At 32.1% G+C, this 26,152-nt stretch overlaps 2 protein-coding genes across 4 annotated transcripts in view; both read left to right on the forward strand.

Moving 5' to 3' along the window:
• The first annotated feature begins 2,202 nt into the window (after positions 1 to 2,202).
• On the forward strand, positions 2,203 to 12,539 carry LOC127709082 (rRNA methyltransferase 2, mitochondrial-like). The gene is made up of 2 exons (XM_052214432.1): positions 2,203 to 2,510; positions 11,278 to 12,539. The coding sequence occupies exons 1-2, from the start codon at positions 2,246 to 2,248 to the stop codon at positions 11,703 to 11,705; spliced, it is 693 nt and encodes a 230-aa protein (XP_052070392.1). The 5' UTR covers positions 2,203 to 2,245; the 3' UTR covers positions 11,706 to 12,539.
• Positions 12,540 to 15,879: 3,340 nt separating this feature from the next.
• Positions 15,880 to 26,152, forward strand: part of LOC127709077 (calcium-activated potassium channel slowpoke-like) — an 83,043-nt gene continuing 72,770 nt past the window's right edge. Inside the window, exons 1-2 of one of the 3 annotated variants that reach the window (XM_052214423.1) lie at positions 15,880 to 16,879; positions 22,646 to 22,707. In XM_052214423.1, coding sequence (XP_052070383.1) covers positions 16,532 to 16,879; positions 22,646 to 22,707 — 410 coding nt within the window. In that variant the 5' untranslated portion in view covers positions 15,880 to 16,531. The remainder of the gene's footprint in view (positions 16,880 to 22,645; positions 22,708 to 26,152) is intronic. The other 2 variants (XM_052214424.1, XM_052214425.1) reach the window with 2 other exon arrangements.

Below are 26,152 nucleotides of genomic sequence, written 5' to 3' on the forward strand. Positions count from 1 at the left end.
CAAGCTCTATAATTGATGTTGGTTCTCCTTGGTTGGTGCTCTTGGAGGGGTGATTTGAAGGCCTCTAATGATGGTGCGAGCACAGCCGATTCTGACTGTTCCAGACGGTAACTGTTCTAGGGAAAATGCATGTTGGTATCTGTTGATTCTGCAGTGGCATGGCAAGAATTTTCAACTATGGCTGTTTCTAGATCTTATTACAGTAGCTGGTATTAGAATGTATAGTACTGGTATAGCTATTACTTGGTGAACTACTTTGTACATGAGGGTGGCATCTGCCATGATTTTTCTTTGTTCCAGTGTGTCCCAATATGCCTGTAGTTTAAAGTTTTGGTTGGCTTGCTTGATTTGTTTGTGTAAATGTTTGCTCAAGCATTGTAATTAAGATTGACATCTCAGCAATCAATAGATAGGCGGGGCTTCAGCTTGTATACATTATATTTAAATGTTATTGGATGTAAAGTATAATGCAGACATGCAGAGTATAATGTATACAAGCTGAAGCCCCGCCTGTCTATTGATTGCAGATGTCAATATTAATTACAATGCTTGAGTAAACATTTAGCAAGCCAACCAAACCTTTAAACTACAAGCATTAGGAAAATAGTTCTAATGCTTTTGTTATTTTGGAAATCTTGGTATTGATGATAGATATATATTGAAATTATCATACCCTCAGAGAAGAATTTTAACCAGATTTAGAATTGGAGCTCATAAATTTGAAATAGACAAGGAACGCTTATTCAATATCAAAATAGAAAATAGAAAACGTGAACTTTGTCATGAGGAAAAAGAAGACGAGATACATTCTTTAAAACTTGTAAAACTTGTGAAAGAAAGTTCCCTTCTATTGAACTAAACAATCAGAATATTTTAAATTTTGATAAATAATCTTTTTGTTATAATGAATGACGAAGACAAAAACTTTGACAAAAAAATTGAAAAGGTTTGTTATGATTATCAATGAGACAACTATTCACTTTTAAAAGACCATAGATCAAGAATGTTAACAACTTTGTTGATATATATCCACACATTCTGCAAATGAAAATAAAAAATATAGAAGTAAGCTGTCCAGTTGGTCTGTACATTCAAATACCATTCAATAGTATTAGATAATTGGTCATTGCACAAACATAGGCTTAATATAATATGATATTATTATCGTTACTTGTTTTATTTGCTTTAGAATTAAATGTTGACCAATCGAATCAATAAATAACCGCGTCCTACAATCTATGTTATTAGGTTTAGATAATTTGTATTGAAATAGGCAAATAAAATATTTGTTGCTCAATCTAATTAAAAAATAGATCTCTGATTTCATTATGCTCATATATTCGACGAGCATACGAGTTCCGATAGAACTGATTTGTTGCTGCTGCTGTTGTTGTGTCTTTCTGTTACTGTCTATTATACATTTCCTTTTATTCATTCAAAATTTGGCAACACTATCTCAATCTGTTGATTTATTTTGGAGAAATGACGATGTTATAAGATAAAATAAGATAAGATAAGATAAGATATTTTTATTCCAATTAAAGGGCCCATGAAGAGCAAAGTAATTTATTACAATGATTTTGATAATTGACACAATAATTTTGATAATCATATATAAATATGAATATAATCATCTGAATTCTAAGATCTTAAACCGCAGCCAGACCAGAGCCATACACATATAAGTAAAAAAGCATAACAGTTATGTATAATATTAACAGGCAAATATTCTTTATGGGTTACATATAAACATATCTGTACTATATTGATAGTTTTTTTGAGGGGACATTGACAAATGAAATGTTCCTCGTCTTCAACTTTATCCAACGTGCAATTTTCACATAATCTTTGTGATTTATCTATATAGTTTGTTGTATATCTATCCGTCTTTATTTTTAGGGGGTGTGCACTTATTCTGATCTTGCATAGTGCTTGTCTGAGTCTCTCTTTAAATTCTTTTAATTCCAGATATTTTTCTGTACCAAAAAAAAAATAATTGAAAAATAAGTCAAGAGTTTACCTTTATCTGATTTAACAGTATTTTTTCTAAATCTCTCCAATAAATCAGAATACTTTTTCATATTATTCTTGACTATAGTACATAATCGGACAAAACTTGATAACGTTTTGTACCGTATCTTTTGCTTATTTATGATTGTACCGGGACCAACAGTTTTAACTTAGTAACCTTTTATTCCGAATGAAGGGGGATTTCCAATGTAAATAATAAACAAATGCACGTGTAATGCATCATTTTAGAGTTTTTGTGATAATCAAACGTTATTACGGCAAAAAACATAGCTCAAACCTTTGGTTAGAAAGGCAATCTAGAGATCCATACGTTAAAAGGGCACGTGAAGAGGATTGGCGGTGTCGAAGCGCATTCAAGTTATTGGAAATTGATGCAAAACACAAGTTACTGAAACCTGGTCAACTTGTTATTGATTGTGGGTGTGCTCCGGGATCTTGGACGCAAGTTATTGTGCAGAAGATCAATGCAAATGATAATGGTAAGTTTAAAGAATCATAGAATATTTGATAACGAATTTCCAATGAATAGACAATAGACAATATTTATGAGCGCAAACCAGCAATTATAACAATAGGTAAAGGCTGAATACAAAATACATTGTATAATAATTATATAATACATAAAATATATGATTGGCAATTATAATACAATATTGCAATAGGTTGTATTATTAACTGCATGTTATGTAATTTGTAATACATCATTTCTAACTATACAGTAGAGGATTTGTTAGATTAAATAGCTTACTATATACACGTCATATACAGTAGTAATGATCATTACAACCATCATAATATGTGGCAGTTGCAACCTGATAAGGCTCCCGAAGGTTTGTATAGGTGGACGTCTGTACTGGCTACGATTACGTTGAAATGTAACAATAATACAATATAAAAATAACACAATATAGCTGAGAGGGTGATAGAGCAGATTGTTACCCTGAGAAAACATTGTCAACTGAGGCGAAGCCAAGATTGACAATGTCTTTTCGAGGGATAACAATCTGCTCTATCACCCTCTCAGATATGAGTTATTTAATTTATTATACTGAATGTTCTGTTATTACTGTCTATTAAATTTTAAATTCAAAGTAGTAAACTATGACGTCCTGTACATAACAATCCGGCATCCGTATTTATTAAAGCGCACACTTGATCAAGCGTCTCCGTGAAGGGTAATAGAGTATTTGCCATGGGATAGAGTAAATTGTCTCCCTCTTATCAACCAATCAAAATCTGGCATCTTGACATGAAGTATAATAAAAGTTATTGTTACATTGGAATTTAATTGCCGGGATGCTAGGTTGGGTAAGGAACCGATTAATTACGAACGTAACAATAAAACTTGTGTCTACGGTTGCGTTGTGTTATTGTTACTTTAATGCACTTCAATGTATGCTGGGACTAGTAATATGTATTAAAATGCAACTTGGAAACGTTCATTCGTAAACACTGCAATGCTACAATATTGCATACAGATTTTTTATTTTATTTACACTGATGGCAGCTTCTACAATCCAGTGTGTGCTTTCAAGTTGGGAGCATGTTTTAGTCCGACGCAAACGAGTGATGCAGCAATTTGCACGTCGGTTTTGCAGACTAAATAGTTCCACTTTGCAATATACCTTTTTAAAGTTATAGCAACTTTCAATATCTGATCATATCTGCTATGCTTCAGGTGAAAAATATTTTTTTACTCTTGAAATGTTATTATTTTCGTCCTAAATTTTTGTTGGAAACATGTGAGGTTGTTTTATGTTGTCTTTTAATATTATTTCATTTCCGTCCTTTTCTGATGTTATATGCTCATCTCTGATTTCAATATCCTACTTAGCATGGATGAGATGGGGGGAAAACCCAATAAAACTTGAAAATACAAGTCGAGAAATATTTGTGAGTGCAATTGAATTTGACATTTGCCGATATGTGTCAACAGTGTTTAGCTGAAGATGAACCAATTTTCATTTTCAGAGCCCAGTTGTTCGGTGATCGAATTTTCGTTCTTATTGGCGACAGTACAAACCTGTTCTTTTGAACAGTGCATCAAGAATTAATTAATTAATAGTGCCATTACATTAAAAAATGTTCACTCTTCTTTTTTTATTTTTTTTTCAGCTTGCTTCAATATATACTGTCCCATATTTTTGTAATCAAATTATTGACCTTCTTTTTCATGTGACCGTCTTTTGAGAAACGACAAGCCGAATCTTTTTGTTCTTCTGGGCAATCCAACGACTGTCATTTCTGCACCTTTCGATCTTTTAGTTCACTGCTGTCAAACTTTGCTTTTGATGTATCTATAATAATAATAATAATAAATTCTTTATTTAAAGAGGGTAACTCAATTAGAAGTAGTCTAATTTTCATTGAGGCCCTCCAACAAAATACATGTATACAGTTAACATTCATACATTCATACATTAAAATACAATATATATTACTAGTATATACACAATTCAATCATTCAAACATATAAATGGCAATAATTGGTAAAGTTTTGATTAAATTTTCTTATTCTTACAATAAAAGAAAGAAAACAAATTACTTAGTATTGGACTTGCATAGAAATTTCAAGAAAATGATTATAACAATGTTTCTTAAATAATTCCACATTTCCAGAGTTCTCAAAATCTTATTTTCCTAGATGGTCCTTGAAGAAATTCTGCTGATCCTCGCTATCATTTCTATTACAAAATTCCGAAATTATGTCGGTCCTGAGCAGTTTTTGGTGGTCAAAACCTTAGGACCACCACTTTTCGAGAACTCTGCATTTCGACAATTTTTTATTTTGAGTGGTAAATTATTCCATACCTTTGTTGCAGAATAATGAAAAGATTTTTTATAAAAATTTGTATTTGGTCTTGGAACAAATAGATCATTATTAGAGACAGATCGTAAGTTGTGGTGTTGCACATCATTAATATTTAGCATTGTTAAGTAATCAGGTGTTAGTCCATTTACAATTTTATAAATTAGAATTGATTGTTGGTATTTTATTCTTTTTGTAAAAGATAGCATTAGATGAAAACATAAAATTAGATGGAACAGAAATAGCGCATTCAAGTATAATTCTTGCTACTCTTTTTTGAAGTTTTATGATTCTATCTGAATCTTTTTGTAATAAATTTCCCCAAACTGAACTACAATAGTCTATATATGGTAGAATATATGCATTATAAAATAGTTGTCTTGTGTGTATAGGCAAATATACTTTAATTTTATACAAAAGTGATATTTTAGATGAGATAATCTTGCATATACGATCAACATGATCCTCCCAGCCTAAATTTTCACCAATGTCAATTCCAAGTAATTTGAAAGAATTGACATGTTCAATACATGTTTCATTGGCGGTAATACATAATTCTGATAGTTGTGTAAGTTTTTGTTTTGAACCCAATTTCATACACTTTGTTTTTTGTGCATTCATTTTCATACTGTTATTGTTACACCAAGATTGTATAGCATTTAAATCATTTTGCAATATGCTGTTTATTTTTTCAATGTTTTTATTATGAAAATGCAATGTTGAATCATCAGCATATAAATCCATGTCGGATTGTTTAACATGAAGTGGTAAATCATTTATATAAATTAAAAATAACAGAGGACCTAAAATAGAACCTTGAGGTACTCCATATTTTACAAACGATTTATCAGATTTAATGTTAGCGTATTGAACTTCTTGTTGTCTCTCAGACAAATATAATTTTATCGAATCTATATGATAAAATTTTAACTTTTCTAACAGTATGGCATGGTTTATAAGGTCAAAAGCCTTACTGAAATCTAAAAACACAGTACCAACTATTTCTCCATTGTCTAAATATTTTAACCATTCATCAATTAGTTTAGTCAGTGCTGTTTGACATGAATGACCTTAAATTTTCGCGAACTGCGAATAACTGTATAAAATTTGATTCTTGATATTGTTTTATTTTTTATTCAAACGCATCTAAAGTTTATTATTATTAAAATTATTTTTATTATTAATATCAAGTATATCGAAGAATTAATAAAAAAAACCTGTAGTAGGTTAAAAGTTTAATAAATCTAACGTAACAATAACGCAACGTAACCGTGGACACAGATATTATTGTTACGTTCGTAATTAATCGGTTCTTAACCCAACCTAGCATTCTGGCAAGTAGTGTCCAATGTAACATTAACTTTTTTGTTATTGTTACATTTCAACGTAATCGTTGCAAGTGCCTTTTATTTATCATCATACTTTTCGGTAATCAGATATATACATTTGCGGGAAATCGTATATAGTCCTCAGATACAAATTTGACGGAAATCGTATGCTCCATTATGATGTTTTACACGAAAAACTCGAAAAGAAAAGAAAACCGGAAACAGTTTATTGGCCACCCATGCTGTTGAACTGAGGTGTCGCAGAACCGTAGTGATATAGTTGCGGAACCGTAGCTCTTATTGGTCCTTATGGTATTTTTATGACAAATCTTTCTGACATTTTGCGGACCGTAGATATATTATCCGCAAATTTTCAAAAAAATATCACAAGGACCTAAGAGCTTCGGTTCCGCAGCTAGTAGTGGTATAGACTATAGTCTGGACTTCTACCATTTATGTTTCTTTAATTCTGGAACATATAATACGAGGCAGGTGCTACCTGATGACAAGGATTTTTATATCAAGATATCCTTGTTGAGCATCCGAAGGTTATCGATGCATGTTTGTTTTATTTATCATCATACTTTTCGGTAGTCAGATATACAAATTTGCGGGAAATTGTATGATCCCTCTTGTTGAAGTTTATTTTAGTACCAAAAAACTCATCAAAGATACCAGAGTAAGACCCCAATCGACATTTATACTTCGTAGGGAGCATACTAAGAACATGGTGAAATATCGTATTATTTCATTGTATTTTCGTGATACTTTTTATATCCTATACAAATTTGTTGGAACTTATATGCTTTACAACATGACAGCCTCCAAACATGAATGCGCAAGTGCAATTGTTAAAAAAAGACGATTTTTGAATCACTAGTATATATCGATTTTTTTTTTATTTTCCTTTTTCATGATTGATTTTCTTGCTGTAATTGGGACTTCGTCCTCTATTATTGTTATTTATAAATCATGTGGACAAAAATTCTAGATTTATTATACCATAAAGTATTTACATAGAAGATGTTTTATTTTACATCAAAATGAAAGTAGTGTGTCGTGATACATTCCTGCATTAATTGAAAGATCCATCCTTATCAGTTCAATACGTTGTACACCACCTTATACTTATGTGATTCAATAATATATCTGATCTGTTTATTCTGGTAAAAAAATATATACAAACCATAGTCCAGTATAAACTATTACTTTTTATTATTATGTTTTACAATAAACTCATAACTATTAGCCGGCATACTTACGGACAATACAATGATATGCTTAATATTTAAGAATTCTGTATTGAAAGAATATATTTATGATCACAATAATCCCTTTCAGTGTATATTCAATTAAGTCTCCCACATGAGGTCTTTCTCAGCAGCACGAAATGGCCCGTGGCGGTTATCAGATACCGTAAGTCGGGCCGGTATTTCAAAACTAGGGTTTGTTTCCTTATTTGTGTTAAGCTTTGGAGATTGTGGGGTTTTAATGTGTATTTGGGGATACGATGGTTATAAGACGTATCTTTTATTCCTGCATTAGTTGGAACCAAAATTTCACTGGATCATACTTGGTAGAATGACGAGCTCGTTCAGTACAATTTCCCTTGCAATTCCACGTTTGGTAATTTTCCTGATGATGACTCTCAGATACAGTGACGTATGTAGTGGTAGTCGGATAAAACATGATTACAAATAAACCACCCTCTTGATAATATGATCTAAATATTTTTGTTATTTAGATACAATTTTTGAAATTTTAATTTCACTGGTAGAGTGCTACACTTTTGGACTACTAAAATCAAAAATACAAAATTGTCAGATTTGTTTAACTACATTCATGGTGTTTGATTTAGGAACAATAAAATTATCGGTTGATAAAAGTCTAGTACTGTATGATTGTTTACAGACACAACCAGATTACTAGTACCGGTATATATCTAATATTTGCTCCAATATTGATGTTTTTATGTATGCATTTAACGTTTGGTCATAATTTCTTTTATTTTCAAAACACTAGGAAAAACGTGAAAACGCGAAGTTAAAACCATTTCTCGGTTATGCGTTTTCGCCATCACGATGTCGCGTTTCGCCTTAGAAAATATCAAATTCGAAAACGCGAAATGGCAGCATATCCGTCTAGCAGAAAATGTGGAGTACACGTCAATCAGACAATTGCCCAACTACGAAAATATACAAAAGACATTAAGAGGGCATCATAGAGTCTGCAACAACAGACAGGACAGTGTCTACTATGTGTATATTTTTCTTCTTGAGCACAGATCAGAATGCTCCAAATATACCCATATAAATCCTTTTATATTCCCACATAAATCCCTTAACATTTGTCACTTGAATATAAACCATATTTTACCAAAATTTGCTGAATAGAATACTTAATTTCAGAATCCAAATCAAACACGCATATTTTGTTTGAGTGAAACATTTTTGTCAAATAGTATCAAGAATAAAGAAATAAATATTCTAGGGTACAATTATTATTTACATAGAAAAGACAGAATTGGTAAATCTGGGGGTGGGCTTTTAATTTATACTTCAAAACAAATAAATACGCTTAGACCGGATGATTTGGAAATGCAAGAAATTGAGTCAAAGTGGATAGAACTTATGTATGTTCATCAAAAGCCTATTTTACTAGGTTATATATATATATATATTTGGCCTTCCAAATACCGTTTCGATTCCTAACATCACTGAAGAGACATTAATTATCGAAATCCGGATATGGTGTACACATTTTTGCACCTCATGTTTGCGGTATACCATCTTTTCCGCAAGTTTATTGTTTCCTGTTTGGTAATAAATTATTATAAGATCCATTTTGTTACATCTGGTGATCCGTTTATTTGGCAATCGCCAATGGCAGTCAGCAGGGTTTAAGAACATCAGTTGATCGACCTGCTAGTCAAATGCGTTTTGTTAAAATATACTTTTTCACTTTTTTGGTCTTTTGGAAACTGTTGTTTGTGCTGTATTTAGACCCCTCTACCAAGAAATTTGTTTTGCATGCACACGTATAAAAATTGCGGTTTTTATCCAACGCAATCATAGGTTTGAACGTTGTTTTCAATTTAGACTTTTATATATATATATATATATATATAAGTACGTCTGAACTAGTGACAACTCTACAACAGATTTCTCGGTCGGATCACCAGCAGTGATGGTGATACATGGCTGTGTACATTCTGTATATACAACTCGTCTAAACATCAGCCCAACAACGTTAGATCTGTAAATTTGCTTTCGCAAATTTTTTTGTTCTTCCCTCGCCCCCCGGCGATTAATATTAATCTTACTTCAAACTCAAGCACCAGTTGTTCTGGAAAACTTGATAATTATATTTCAAGTCGTATACCAGAAAATGTCTTTTTTACCATACCACAAACAACCAATGAATTTGTACTCCATCAGTTAATCCAAAAGCAACAGGTCTTGATAATATCGTTGCAAAGTTTTTAAAAATGTCATCACACCTTATTTCAGTTCCATTATATCACATTTTTAATTTAAGCATCAGAAAATCAGTATACCCATCGTTATTCAAACTGGCTAAAGTTTTGACAGGTTTTTTAGAATAAAGGTTCGAAAATGATTATTTAACTACAGACCTATTGCAATTTTACTATTAATATCTAAAGTCCTTGAGTGACACGTAAAAATCATTTTCTAAACAAGTATAATCTGTTGTATGTCATGCAATCAGGTTTTTTCGTACAAACCATTCATGTCAAACTGCTATGACGTCTTTGTTGATAAATGGTTAAAAGCCATTGATGAAGGAAATTTTGTAGGGGCAGTATTTTTGGATCTGTGTAAAGCTTTTGATCTTCTAAATCATAAACTGCTCCTTCATAAATTACAGAAATATAAATGTTCTTATAATTCATTGGTTAAATTCGTATTTGGCCGATAGACATCAGGTCGTATCCATTTCAAATACTTTTTCAAATGAAACTACATTAAAAGCAGGTGTACCTCAAGGGTCAGTTTTAGGTCCCATATTATTCTTAATATTTATTAATGATTTGCCTTTATAATGTAATCCTAATCATAACACTTTGGAAAAGACAAAAGGTATATAAGTCAGGCACTAAATGCTGTATTAGAAAATATTTGTCATTAGTGTGATGAAAACAAAATGTTAGTAAATGTGTCAAAAAACGAAGACAATGTGTATAGGTTCAAAACAAAAACTGTCTGTCATGTGCAATGACACATTAAATATATTCATTAATGGCCAACATATTAATGAAAGTCACTGTGAAAAAGTCCTTGGTATTTTTTGTTGACGAAACTCTGTCTTGGTATGATCATATTAATCATATTATCAAAAAAAGTAAATTCTTCATTAGCGTTATCAAAAAAGAATCAAGAAATACTTGAATCATAATGCACGAATTCTATTTTACAATGCTTATATTCTTCCACATTTGGATTATTGTTGTTCAGTATTGGGAAACTGTAACAAGTTATTAATTGACAGTTTACTAAAATTGCAAAAAACGGCAGCTAGAATTATTTTAAACGAACACGATATTCGTAAACCATCTATTGAACTATTTAAGGAATCTGGAATTATTCCCGTTACTAAGAGAATACTTTACGACAAGTCATTATTAATGTATAAATCAAAACATGAACTGGCACCAAAATATTTATCAAATCTTATTGTACCTACAAATAGTAAACAATCGTACAATACTCGACTTTCATTATAAGATAATTTTATTGTCCCTAAATCAAATACAGAATTATATAAATCAAGTTTTTTCTTTTAGTGGTCCAAAAGTGTGGAATTCACTATCCAGTGAAATGTGTCAAGCTATAAATCGTTCAGACTATATGAGTCGTAAATAAATTGAATAGGAACAATCAAAGATCTAGCTGTCAGTAACACAACATTCTCTAAATTCTATTAGCTATAAGTCATCAATATATATAACAAAAAACAACCACTGACAAGGTTAAAACTGCTTTAAAATTAGTGGGAATATAATTCTGTTTGTGTAAGACAATAATATACAAAAGTTTATGGGTATAGTTTTATCTTGTGGAAATCCGTTAATGTGTTCATATTTTACAGATATAAAATGGCCAAAAGGGACTGCTATAGGCATTGACCTGCAACATGTGAACCCCATCACCGGTGCTATTTTACTAAGCAAGTGCGACTTTACCTCAGCTATAACACAGGCTGAAATTCTTCAGAAACTTGGTAACAAAAAGGCTGACTTGGTTCTTAGTGACATGGCACCCGCTTGTTCAGGTGACAGATCGATGGACCATGACAAAATCATTGAACTTTGTTCTTCAGTTATTAGATTTTCAACTGTGGTATTGAAAAAAGATGGAGCAGTTTTGTGTAAAATATGGATGGGTGGACAGCAGAAATTACTGGAAGATGCAATGAGAAAACTGTTTTTAAATGTGAAATATGTAAAACCGAATGCTAGTCGGGATGATTCTGCAGAAATATATTTGTTAGCTCGAAATTTTAAAGGAATGACTTGAAAAAGATAGAATCATGTCATTAAAAAAAGTCACGAGTACTTTGATGTAGCAGTCTTGACATGTGTCAACTTTACGAACATACATTCTCCATGAAATAACCAACGGTAATACAGGACAAGTTACACCACAATTTAGATATTCTTCATCTTATATTGAACCCATTAATGTATAATCTCGATATTCCATTGATGAACAGGAATTTTATAACTACATAATTAAGAAGAGCTTTCAAATCGCTATATTTTCTATATACGATCTTGCGTGTTTACTTATCATATTGGGATTTCTCAAATATATATATATGAAGGTTATTTCATGCACCACAATCGTTAAAAAGCATGTTCCCATCAAAATTCTAATTCCGTTTTATTGTTATTAATAAACCAAAATTCTTGGTAGCAACTAATTTAAAATATTATGAAGGTTTAGATATTGTCTATGTTTACTTTAATACTTAAAAAAAACTTTTAGAATCTCTAAATATTTGGAGAAAACAGGCTATTTAAAAAAACTTTACTGTAATAGAAAACTCGTTGACCCCCGACTTAGTCGTGATTTCAATAGTCATTCATTTTTGGCCCATATATGACCCTAGATATCTTTTTTTCAAAACCCCCTTAGCTGAACTGTGTTGAGAGCTGGAAGTCCAAAGTTTTATTTCATTGTCCATATACATTTTGTAATGAAGTGCTTTTTTATGAAACTGTAACAACTATTCTGTCCTTCTTGGGGGAAAACTGACAAAAAATAACCAAAATCCGGTGGGGTGGGAGTTATATGGTTGCCACTATGTCAATAGAATATAGGCGTACACAGTAATACGATTATTATAAAAAGCGTATTTTGTATACTAGTATTGCTGTTCGTGTTTCTATAACTTTTTTGTCAGATTTTTGTATGTTTGCGCAATTGATATAATAAGATCATGCCTACATGTCAGTGGCACAGCAATCAAAAAGAACAAATAATATTATAAGGCAACTAAAGGCCAACTTGAAGTGTTTACAATAGAGAAATCTAGATTTTATTTAAAGCTCTAATTTACGCAAATCGAAACAAGTTGTACTAATGGCTACAAATTCAGAGAAAAGAGATAAAACACATTTATGCTACGTGCATATAAAGAAATGACGAGAAGAACGACACAGTTGGTTCACAGTTGGTTCACAGTTGAAAAAAAACCACTTCCGCCAAATGAACAAGTATTTTATCAATATGAAATCTCGAACATTTCACCAGTTTCAAAAACTACTCGGTATATCATTTTCTAATAAAAGAAAATTGTATTGTATGTGACGAGAATAGTCCACCAGTACTTTGGTAACGAAAACAAATATTTACTGATATATAAATACCTAAGTAGCAGTATTTCTTAAATGTTCCGGGGGTATATCTTATTAAGACTTCATATTGTGCCGAGCAGCTGATATTTTACGATATTATTATTGTGTTAAAGGATGAAGATGATGAAGGCAAACTAGAATGTGTACCCTTAGAAGATATAAAAATACACAGGTACAGGACACGTAGACCTCATAATTTTGACAACACAGAAAAAAACAGCATTATTGTTGGGTGAACGCCTTGTTTAGACTCTTGGGATCTTAAAATTTTCTGTAGACGATGTCTAAATCACTGAAACGAGCTATGCCCCTTGGAAATATTAATTATATGGAAAATTGCATTGTTAGTGCTCTCGTGTGTACAATTCTTGCTAGATTTTATGAAACTTATATCATAGGTTTATACCAGCAATGTCTCGGACAAGTTCGAAAATCAGTGCCGAATAAATATTTTTAAAAGAGTTATGCATGCCCCTTGGAAATATTAATCATATCAATAATAATATATTTATTCTCATAAATATTGCAGATAGATGGTGGACTTCGGCTGTTTTCTGCTCTTTGGTCGGGTTGTTGTCTCTTTGACACATTCCCATTTCCATTCTCAATTTTACAGAGAGGGTGCAACATATGTACAGGAATATGCATCTATTTACAAACATTTATATACAATACAGTGGTTTTAGAACAATATATATTTTAGCCAGGAGGATCCACATGTTTGTTTACACACTTTATGAGCTTACATAATCTTTTTAGCTCTGACTTTTTGTATATTTGGCTCATCGATTTTTAAAACTTTAATGTATTTATTACACGAGCCAAATAGTATTATAGAAATATATATCGGAATTAGCAAATGCATTTGCTCTAAAGCCTTCATTTCTCTAAGATATTTATAAAAAGTTTTAAAGAGCAAAACAAATAAAGTTGTTTATAAGTTATTGCCAGTGGATAAATAAAATATATGCAACGCGGTGACATTGGAACTCTGTTCTTTTATTTTCCTTTAATTCTCATTTTTCTTATATTTCAATCCGTTTCGCAAGTTATACTTTTACCTTTAGATGTAGTCGTTGGTTATTGCAAAATCACTTGTTTATATCGTTGCAGGTTGCTGTCTCATGGCCCAAAGCTATATTTATATTTCCGGTTTTCGTATATATTGTCCGTTGCCGTTAGGCAGTTTGAACTATTTGTGACTGTCAAATAAAGAACGTTTACATTTAGAACAGAGTAAACAGAAATTTAAAAACAAATGTTGGATTTATCGCTCTTGAAATGTTTAAATTGCAAAATTTTCCACTTGTTAAAAAAATCACAATAGCAATATTGTATTGCCACATGATTTCTCATGTCGATATTCTGAGTTTAAATCAATATTTCAAGATTTGAAAGTTAAATTTCACTACGCCTTTGTGACTACAGGATTGAACTCTGTTATATGATACAGAGTCGATATACTGATCAATCAAATATGATTGGGATACTCATGATTCTGTTCTTTTCCTTATTGTCATCATTTGCAACTAAATGACACATATTTTACCGTAATTGAAATTCAATTTTCCAGAGGTGAATTCCTCCTTTCTTAATTATATTTTTTGTTTGTCAATTTCAGATCGGGGTTTGGGGTCATGGTAATTTATTATTGTAGGCCCACGGTCCTCCTCAAATTTAGATGTATTAGACTCCTCAAACTCTCAGATGGGTTTGAAAATCATAAAAGTCTGAAATATTGGACCATTAATTAGGAAACGGCATTTGTGAAAATATCCATGTTAATTCTTGTCGACTGGATAGGGCCCTCATCTTGTTAACGTACTCTCTTCACATTTGGATTAAGGTTTTCCCTCGTCATATAATCCTCTTATTTATTCAGCAATAAGACATATCGTTATGTAGGACAATATTATTATCTGAAATCATGAAAGAAAAAAGGAGGCGTACACTTAAAAGTAAACAATAAAAAATACAATACGCAAGTAGTATCCTATAAGTTCTTCCCCTGTATGAAAAGGGGGTGTGGATGTTTTGATCTTGCTCACTAAAAGAGCTTTCAATTGATTACTATTTAGTCCGATATAAAACTACGGGACAATCTACTTTTCTAGAAGACATGTTACAAGACAGTCTTTTTTTTTTTAGAAAGACTTCCATTTGAACCTGCCTAGTTGAAGGAATTAGAAAACTCCACTAGTAAGGGGGTTCAAATGGAAGTCTTGCCTTGATGTTTAGTGGAGATTTAAACTATCATGGCTTACATCTAAGCTCTCTGTATATTTTGTGGCTTTATTTTGTCGTAGCCAGGCTTATATATACAATTATTCTTATCAAACTGTATAGACGGGGAAAGATCCTATTTTTCAATTCCTAATTTTGACGCAAAATATCAATAAACAAGTCTCATATCGCTGATTTAGCCCTTCAATACTTTGAGGAACCACTGTGAACCTTTAATACCCGAACTCCATAGGTTTTAAATCTGTATGTACTTAGCACTGTAATAAGCTTAAATATTTATAATTTACCTCGATTAGTTAAAGATCAACCACTAGAAAATAATTGCATGCGTATTAGTAATAAGAACACAAATATGAATTAGGAATAAAACGATTTTCCAAGCTGAATTGAAATAAGAATTAAATATCAATTACAAAATTATATAAAAAAATTATTTATATTTACTAATTAATCTTGCTATGCTTACACGCTTAATTATATATGATATACTTGGACATTTTTATCAACTTTCTTATTAGGTGCAAGTTTATACTAGTAGTGGTATATTATTCAGCTGTGACATTTGATTTTCAATCATGATTTTTCCTTTAAAAATCGATCGAGCAAATCGTTATACTACAGTAACATAATATCCCAATAATGACAGAGATAATATATATCTACATGTATTTGTTGTTAAGTAGAAATATCGGATTTATATAGTACATGCTGACGACAGAACTCTTGAGCAGCAAAATGGTGAGGAAAACGTTAAGAAAATCGAAGTAGATCGATAATCAACGCTACGCCTCGGTGAAAGATAAATGATCGACTAACAAGCTTTTAATATTTATATTCCGTTATTGTGTGACAACATTACAGAAGAGAATCCGTTTCAATGAACGGAGCATATTTAATAATTGTGATTTGTCACCACACCATTTGACTGATGACATGGAAACCACAGACTGTTGATGAAGGGAGGTAGTAGACTAGTTACTATATGGAGTTCAATACGATGAATAACCACACGTGAAGAATCACTGTATATCAATTCGTTTTCTTTTCATTGACATTTGGGATTTAACAACAGTAATAGTAAATATAAACATACTACAAATTTTAGTCTTGTGTATGTAGGAATATTCAATATTCACAATGTAAGCAAATTGTTGTAACTTGTAACTTGTCACTTTAAATTTAATATGAAGAAATATCTGTGGCAGCCGTGTAGTACAGACTGAGAAGTTTTCTGTCAGGATGACAAACTCTACTGCGACAGATGACTGTCTGTCAGAAAGAAGGTGGTACATTTTCTTACTTTCCAGTCTTGTCACGTTTATTGCTGGAATTGTTGTTATTGCCGTATACCGTCTGATATTGTGGATATGTTGTCACAAAAGAAAAAAAATACCTCAAGCAAAAGTGGCAAATCATACCGGACCTTTACCTATTCCTGAAAAGAGAAAAGGCTCCCAAACAGTTGGTGGAGCTGGAGGAGGTACTATTTTCTTAAAGACCCCAGACCCAGAAATTGGATGGATGACAGAAGCAAAAGACTGGGCCGGCGAGCTTATTTCTGGCCAGACAATGACAGGAAGAATCTTGGTAAGTTGGTCTTTATTTAATTTTTAAGTTTTAGATATGCTATCATTAAATGATTCTAAAATAACTGGATTAATCATTTTTTTCATTTAAACATTGTCAAAGAAGATTTTTAAAATATTTTCTATCAAACTAATATGCTTTCATACAATTGTTTAAAGTACTTAGTATTTGCTTTCTCAAAAGATCCTTCACTTTTTAAAAGTTATATTGACAACTATAATGGTTTACTTTTATAAATTGTAACTTGGATGGAGAGTTGTCTCATTGGCACTCATACCACATCTTCCTATATCTATATACAAGTACCTAAAATGTATTTATTACTCCAACCCATGTAAAAGATGTCGTATAAACCCGAGGATAAGTAAACAAAAAAATACACGTGCAGCAATCTAAGTGTTTGGTGATTTTTATGTATTATGAATACTTGGCAACCTATCAGTCATTATTATGCAAAGAGTGATGTTTGTTACCCTAGCGATGGATGTATATGATGGAAAAGAATATATAAGTTATAACACATGTGTTCACTCAAGAATACAACAGACAATGATAGATAATTGCTCATTTGAATTCCATTCTATATATATACCACCAGCTGCTGTCACTACACAAGTCGATAGGTTCCGTTCAGCGTTGATTATAATAATAAATTCTTTATTTAACGAAGGTAACTAATTTAACATACATAGAAATTGGTACCCTAGCGATAAATGTATATGATGGAAAAGAATAATGTAATAATGTAAATAATTTAAGTTACTTGCAGTCAATATAACTTTTAAAAAGTGAAGGGTCTTTTGAGAAAATTGAATTAAAAATGTTCTTGTACAACTCATCAAAGATACCAGGCTTATAATTTGGTACGCCAAACGCGCGTTTCGTCTACATAAGACTCGTCAGTGGCGCTCGAATCTAAACAGTTTGAAGGCTAAAATCGAATACAAAGTTAAAGAGCATTTAAAATTGAAAACTCCAAGAAATTGTGCCAAATACGGTACAGGCAATCTATTCTTGGGGGTAACAAACCTTAGTATTTCGAATAATTCAATAGTTTTATAGACAATAAATCACAATATATATATATATGTGCAATAACACTTTAGTCTCTATGTTTTTATAAAGTAATACTTGTCACTTGAAGATATATGCAATTCTATGTATTTGTAAAGTAATACATGTCATTTTTATGATACTGGTAATTCAGTTTTCACATTACATATAGATTTTAGAAGTTACGTAACGGTTTCAGATGACATGCAATTGTACTTTTAAATTAATTAAGTTCGATACATAGATTCGGATTCAATATTTCATCAAAATCTTGCCATTTGAAATAATTAGATATTTGGAAGATATAGGTTTATCTACATACAAACAATGCAATTATCTATATAAAAAAAGTAAAACTGATATTTACATAAAAAATAGATACAAATGACATTTCATAATATATATATATATACAATGTATCTGTATATTTATTAAGAAACTACTACCCCTTTACAACGGGGGTACTTGCGGGCGGCGAATCCACAAATGCGTCTAACAGCATATGGAATGAATGAATATATACAAACAAGTAAGAAATATCCATATGTCATCATCAGAGTTAAAAAATTGGTACATCATAAAATAAGACAGCTTACTTGAAAGAAATAACAACATGATGTGCAACATAAAAATAGAAACTTAACTAAAAGTTACATGAATTAGGGGGATCAACCTATACACATAAAAGAATATCTTCAAATTGGACTTGAAATTTAAAAGAAAAACTGTCATATACTGTACTGGTTTAAGCCAGCCACAGTTTATGTCAATTAAAAGTCAGGCTATCTAGACTGTGTTTGTACGCATATATTTTTCGAGGAAGTCGTGTGATGGTTGTTGGGTGTAGTATGTGGTATTGTCCTGGAAATACTTTTTGTAAGTCCTCTCAATATCCCGTTCATCAGATATAAGTTTCATAGCATTAAATTATATAGTTCATAATAATGTACATATTTTCCGCTACGGCTAAGCATTGCTTAGACTTTATCTTTATACTCAAAGTCCATAAAAACTGGAACATTACCGGGCCAGTGACTGGTTAAACGCCAACATATAAAGCGTATTCAAGAAAGTAGTTAAACTCTCATCAGAAAGCTACAGAATAGCATCATAAACATATGTATCTTGTAAGATACTGGAACAGATCATCTGCGAGCACATGGTAAAACACATAGAGACTGAGTGAGCACAGAGAGCTTACATTACCGGTAACCATTGAGTTAGGTCTAGCTATCCGTGTGAAACCGAACTACTAGACACATAACATGACTTGATGAAATCATATGATGATGGTTACCAAACTGGCTTCGACGTGCTGTACTTCTCCAAGGCATTCGACACCCTATCAGACAATAAATTACTTCATAAACTAGACGAATATTGTGTAATAGGATCATTCAATAAATCATTCAGGGGCGTTTCTAGGATATTTGAAAGAGGGGGCGTAGAATCAAATGTTTCGCCGAGCGGAGCGATGCGAAAAATTTTCTGGATCTTTATTTTGCTAAAAAACATAAAATAATTGTGAAATGCACTAATGTAACAATATAAGTAGATTACGATAGTTTTTTTTTTTGAAAAGGGGGGGGGGGGGGCGTACGCCCATTACGCCCTCACCTGGACCCGCCCCTTATATGTTCCTAACTTAAGGGAAAATGAAAGTCGTTATTGATGAAGATGAATCGGAAGATGCGACAGTTGACTAATCACAAGGAAGCGTATTCGACCTCTTCTCTTCCACTATTACATGTCAACAACCTGTCAGCTCTCCGGGGAGGGGGGATTGCCGGGGACACTTCGATCCTATTGCGACAGGGTGAACAGCTGATTCATCCAGTACCTCATCCTTTCGTATTGCCAGATACAGTTTAATCAACAGTTATACTTTTGCTGATGATTATCTGCCATATAGGAACTCCCAATCACCGTGAACGTGATATACTATGATCTACTATACTACATGCAACAAGCCTTACCTGGAAAACCTAGAGAACTGGACCAAAGACTGCACGAAAAATGCAAAGAAATGGAACATTTTTACTATTAAGAACAAGAGCCTTTAAAAAAAATGACTAGTCGCTAACATCTACATCATTTAGTCCTTCAGTTAGTGGATAGTTGATAGATAAGTGATAGATCTTAGCATGTTTATATAGAAAGGAAGAGATAATTGACATAAATACAGATACACATACCTTGGTCACTTGCAGAAACATATACTACAATATATATATTGTATTAGACAAATGTCTCTGGTTGTATTATATATATGTCCTGGGACTATTATACTAATGATATATTAGCATTATTATGTCCCAGATATGTCCGAGTCTGGCCACTTGCATGCTTGTTTTCACTATTTCCGGCGCGAGTGTAACGACATTGGTTTGGAGAACAGTTTTGAGATATCCGGTTAGTTTTAGCCAAGGCAACTTGTATAGTATAATTTAATGATTTTTGTTTAAAAATCGTCTTCATCTGACCACTTTTAGTGATAACATAATTATTGAAATACAAGTTATCATAAAATTAACCATTCACATCCATTACCCTCCTCTAGGATAAGTATTACAACAGGTCCATATTTTTATAGGGGTCAACATATAAAGCGTATTCAAGAAAGTAGTTAGGGAACGACCATTTAACTTCAAAAGGGGGGGGGGGGGGGTATGGTTTTTTCCTAAAAAAATATTCTGATCCCCAATTTGATGAAAAAAATATTGTGGTCAAGCAGATGACAAAAAAAAATATTCTGAATCCAGATTTTCCCCATACTTATACCCTGTGTTAAATTTTGAAAAAAAAATAATTTGATTGATAGTGTCGAAAAACTAAATAAAAATTTTCTGACTCAGACAAAAAACCATAACCCCCCTTGAAGTTAAATGGTTGCTCCCTTAAGCTCTCATCTTCGTAAACATCATCAAGGATTGGAACAAACTGCTTCCAGATATCGTCACAGCAAAGTCTCTTGAGATATTCAAGTCTCAAGTGACCAATTCCTCTAGATCAACTCTAACCCGAATAATTCAGGTGGGGGCGGCGACGGCGGCGTAAACTATTTGTATAAAGCTTTATATTTCAGAAGGTAGAAGACCTGGATGCTTCATACTTTGTATGCAGATACCTTATGTTACGAACTTTCCGTCTGTCATATGTCCAATGTCCTTGACCTTATTTTCATGGTTCAGCGACTGCTTGAAAAAAAAGTTTAGTTTTTTTGTTATGTAAATTTCTCACTTATTATGAGTAATAGGATAACTATATTTGGTATATGGGTTCCTTGCAACGTCTACATGTCCATCAGACAGGGTTCACCTGACCTCAGCCTCATTTCATGGATCAGTGATCACGGTTAAAGTTACGTGATTAGGTCCGTTTCTCAGATACTACAAGCAGTAGGTCAGCTATATGTGGTGTATGGAATGATTATAAGGGATACATGTCAGTCTGGCAGGTTTCCTCTGACCTTGACCTCGTTTTCACGGTTCATTGGTCAATGTTAAGTTTTTGTGTTTTGGTCTGTTTTTCTAATACTATAAGCCATTGGTCAACTATATTTGGTGTATGGAATGATTGTAAGGTGTACATGTCTGTCTGGCAGGTGTCATTTGTCCTTGACCTATTTTCATGGTTCATTGGTCAATGTTAAGTTTTTGTGTTTTGGTCTGTTTTTCTAATACTATAAGCAATAGGTCAACTATATTTGGTGTATGGAATGATTGTAAGGTGTACATGTCTGACTGGCAGGTGTCATTTGTCCTTGACCTCATTTTCATGGTTCATTGGTCAATGTTAAGTTTTTGTGTTTTGGTCTGTTTTTCTAATACTATAAGCAAAAGGTCAACTATATTTGGTGTATGGAATGATTGTAAGGTGTACATGTCTGTCTGGCAGGTGTCATTTGTCCTTGACCTCATTTTCATGGTTCATTGGTCAATGTTAAGTTGCTCTTGTTCTTATACTGTATGCAATAGGTCTACTATATTTTGTGTATGGAATGATTGTAAGGTGTACATATCTAGCTGGCAGGTGTCATCTGACCTTGACCTCGTTTTCATGGTTCAGTGGTCAAAGTTAAGTTTTTGAGTTTTGGTCTTTTTTTCTAATACTATATGCAATAGGTCAACTATATTTGGTGTATGGAAATATTTTATGATCTATATGTCAGTCGCTCAGGTTTTATATGACCTTGACCTCATTTTCACGGTTCAATGCTCAGTGTTAAGTTTTTGTGTTTTGGTCTGTTTTTCTTAAACTATAAGCAATAGGTCAACTATATTTGTTATATGGAAGAATTGTCAACTGTACATGTCTGCCTGGCATGGTTCATCTGACCTTGACCTCATTTTCATGGTTCATTGGTCAATGTTTAGTTTTCTTGGTTAATGTTAAGTTTATGTGACAGTTTTAATAAAGCTTTATATATAGGACTATCAACATAATATCAATGATTAGTAAAGAAGGCGAGACATTTCAGCGTGTGCACTCTTGTTACAGTTGTGACAGTGAATAAAAGTAAAGCCATGACCATGATGACTCAAAGACCTTATCAATATTTAATCTAATCGGGATAAGTTATGAAATTTCATAACGTCACAAACCAGAAGAAGATTACTAGGTCTCTGACAATGCATTGTGCAAAAACCTTTTCAAAAGAAAAAAACATGGGAAAAAGGAACTTGACAACAATACTATTTATTTATTTTACAGGTTGGTTTGGTGTTTCTTTTGAGTATAGCATCGCTTATTATCTACTTTATAGATGCCTCAACGTAAGTAATATTTATCAATCCTCAACTTTAAGGGATCCCTAATTTATGTTTTTGTTTTGGATTTCTTAAACTATGTCCTGAAGGTATTTTATGTGAATGTTCTACTATCCAACTGAGAGTATATTTTGTCACTTCCATATATACATTCTCTAATGATCACTTTAAAAGTATAATAGAAATATTACTATTTTCGTAAGATAACATTTAGAATTGTTAATTTTTGCATTAATTGATAATGATGGAGGATATGAATAAAAGATGTCAAGGTATACATCATTTACTCACAATAAGAAACATAAAAACAAAAGGCAGCTTAAGGGCGCATACAGTCCAACAATATATATGTGTGTTTTATAATACAACATATGTCAAGCTCTAAATTGACCTGAGTAGATTGATTGATTGATTGATTGATTGTTGGTTGCTTACTGTCCAGTGGCAAGTATTTGTAGTAAAAAAAGTAGTGAATAAATTCAACAGATACAATTTTATCTGCCATCAATACCAAATCCCCCCACCCGTGCTCCAAAGGAATTTATCATATTATTATATAAACTAGCCCTGGACTCCAAATATAAATTATTGTCCATAATATATGAATTTCTTCCTAGTATTTTTGATGTAGAATTTATGGTTACTAAGGGATTACCGTACCAGTAGAAGTATAGATTACTGAATCAATGTTGAGAATAAGGTATATTCAATATAAATAGCATCAATCTTTGTATTGATATATTCATATTCTTTAATATGCTGATTTTGAATACTATTTGCTATACAGCTAGGCAAATTCTTGGACAACCATATTATTTTAAGTCCAGTTGGATTTTTTATAAGGAACCTAACTGCACGTTAAACCTTTAAAAAATCCAGTAAGTGTTGAATGCTAATACTCATATTTTTTTCTGAACATGTGAAATACTTTGCTTATTGTGATCAAATTTTTGTGAATAAGTGCTATGACTGGACCCTTTTAGAACTGTACCTGATGACTCTGATGAATCAGGCAACTATAATTGACTCTGTTTTTATAAATCTATAATTTTGAGTCAGTAGGAGCTGATTGAAACAAGCTTTTTTTCATGTTTTTCTTTTACTGTTAATGACATCTTTTCACTAAATCCATAGGATGTTGGATGTGTACTGATTGATACTTTTGTCTTAGATACATGTTTTTTCTAAAGTTGTTATTGGCTTTAAACTAGCTGTCAGTAACTGCGAGTACTCTCAGATCTGTACTTACAGACTTTTTTTGTTTTAGGGATTTATAAATACCCTGCCACGTCCTGTCTGTTTTTTTGTTACTTGTTTTTTCTGCTTTGTATCGATCTGATGAGTTAAGCCCTTTTCAACAGATTTTTATAGTTTGTTCATTTGTTGTGCTGTTACACCACTTTCCCAGGTTAGGGGTGGATTGGGTGCCCACAAACATGTTTAACCCTGCAACACTCTGTATGTGCCTGTCCCAAGTCAGGAGCCTGTAATTCAGTGGTTGTTGTTTGATGCTGTATATCATATTTGGTTTTTTTTTCATTGTTTTGTACATAAATCAGGCCGATAGTTTTCTCTAGTGAATTGTTTTACATTTGTCATTTCTGGGCCTTTTATAGCTGACTGTGGGTTTTGCTCAATGTTGAAGGTTGTACAGTTACCTATAGTTGTTAACTTCTATGTCATTTGGTCTCTGTTGGAGAGTTGCCTCATTGGCAATCATAACACCTCTTATTATTTTTTGATTGTTATGATGCAGTGTTAATTCATTATGTGTAAATGATAGATTTGAAGTTGTTTTTTTTAATTTTCGTTTAGTATACTCATTTGCTTATATTAGGAATATTCTATACTAAGCATGTTAATTTTATAGAATATATATTGTGGAAAAAAATTATAGAAAAAAAACATTTATCAGTAAATATTAAGAGGCTTTTCTTATTTGTAGTTCTGGGTAAGTTTTTGCTTTTTGAATTACATAAAGTTTTGAATGATTCATTCAATGGTGAAGTTTATAAAATATTAATTGAAAACTTAATATGTTGCTAAGGACTAGCTATTTGTGTTTGCATCACCAGTCACATATGAACACTAGATATTAAATTTCAGATTCCTGTTTCCTTCATTAATTTCCAATACTGCAAGTTATACCTATCTAATAGAATAAAAATTATTTTAAAATATTGATTGCTACTTGGAGATCAATTTCTATTGTATACAAACAATATACTGCTGTTACCTGTAGGTGAATTATAGTATTTGTATAAATGAAATGAACATAATGAATACCATTTAACATATTCAATAAAGACATCAATGGAATCAGCAAAAGCATAGACTATCATTTATCTATTACTGTTCTTAAAAAATTAAAAACAGTTGTCTTTGGAAAGGGAGGATGTATGATATACAGGGGCCATTATCTGTCCACTTAAGGTGGTACCCAACACCTTGACTAATATTAATTTGGCTTGTTTAATTTTCATAAAATTTTGACAAAATGTTTACTTTGACCCTTTGACAAAAATATAAAAAATTTTTTAAATTTCAACCAACAACTTTATCAGAAAAATTTCATTGGTTATATAGCAATTTGACAAACACTAATTTTGATCATTGAGAAGCTTAATATTTCCTTAACAATACAACGTGATTAAAACGTCTAGTTGATTTTTACAGAGTTATCTCCCTGTAGTGTTAGGTACCACCTTAAATTGTAAAAATTGTAAAATATTTTAATCCATTCAAAATCTTGATAGTTCTTTTGATAAATGAATTGGATAATATAATCTGGACACTTCAATTCAGACAGATTAGCTGTGATATCATATTGATTTCATAAACATGGTGAAATATGTGATTTCTGTTGGAGTGTCAGTCTGCGGGTTGCATCTTCCAAGTAGTCATTGCTTCTGTTCTAAGTTGATTTGAATTTTTCTTCCTGATTGCGAATTAAGTTGCAACACCCTTAGGTAAAGATGAACATGTACTGTTGATAAGGCCTATTTTTGTTTGATGTTCCTAAATGTTAAAAGTATTTGATGTTCCTAAGTATTGGTCTTCAGCATACCTGATATAACTCATACTAGATACACATGATACATGGAATATACATCAAACTAGTACCAATCATAAATATAACATAATATGAAAATAAGGAGATGTGGTATGATTGCCAATAAGACAAATATCCATCAGAGTTCAAAGGACGAAGATAAAAGCAATTATAGGTCACTATACGGCCTTCAACAATGTTGTTTCAGAAGAATCTCTACTTTCGATTGGCTGACATAAATCCAGAGGCATTCATTTCTCTCAATAAAATGCAACATTCCTGACTGCACATGCTTCCCATGACAACATCACTATGCACAGAAAAACAAACACAAAGCTTTGTATAACTCATGATTTCATGGTTGTAGCATAATGTAATTATAAGAATTGAATGCTTTTT

The sequence above is a fragment of the Mytilus californianus genome, unplaced genomic scaffold (assembly GCF_021869535.1).
Source record: "Mytilus californianus isolate M0D057914Y unplaced genomic scaffold, xbMytCali1.0.p SCAF_7, whole genome shotgun sequence".
NCBI classification, from domain to species: Eukaryota; Metazoa; Mollusca; class Bivalvia; order Mytilida; family Mytilidae; genus Mytilus; species Mytilus californianus.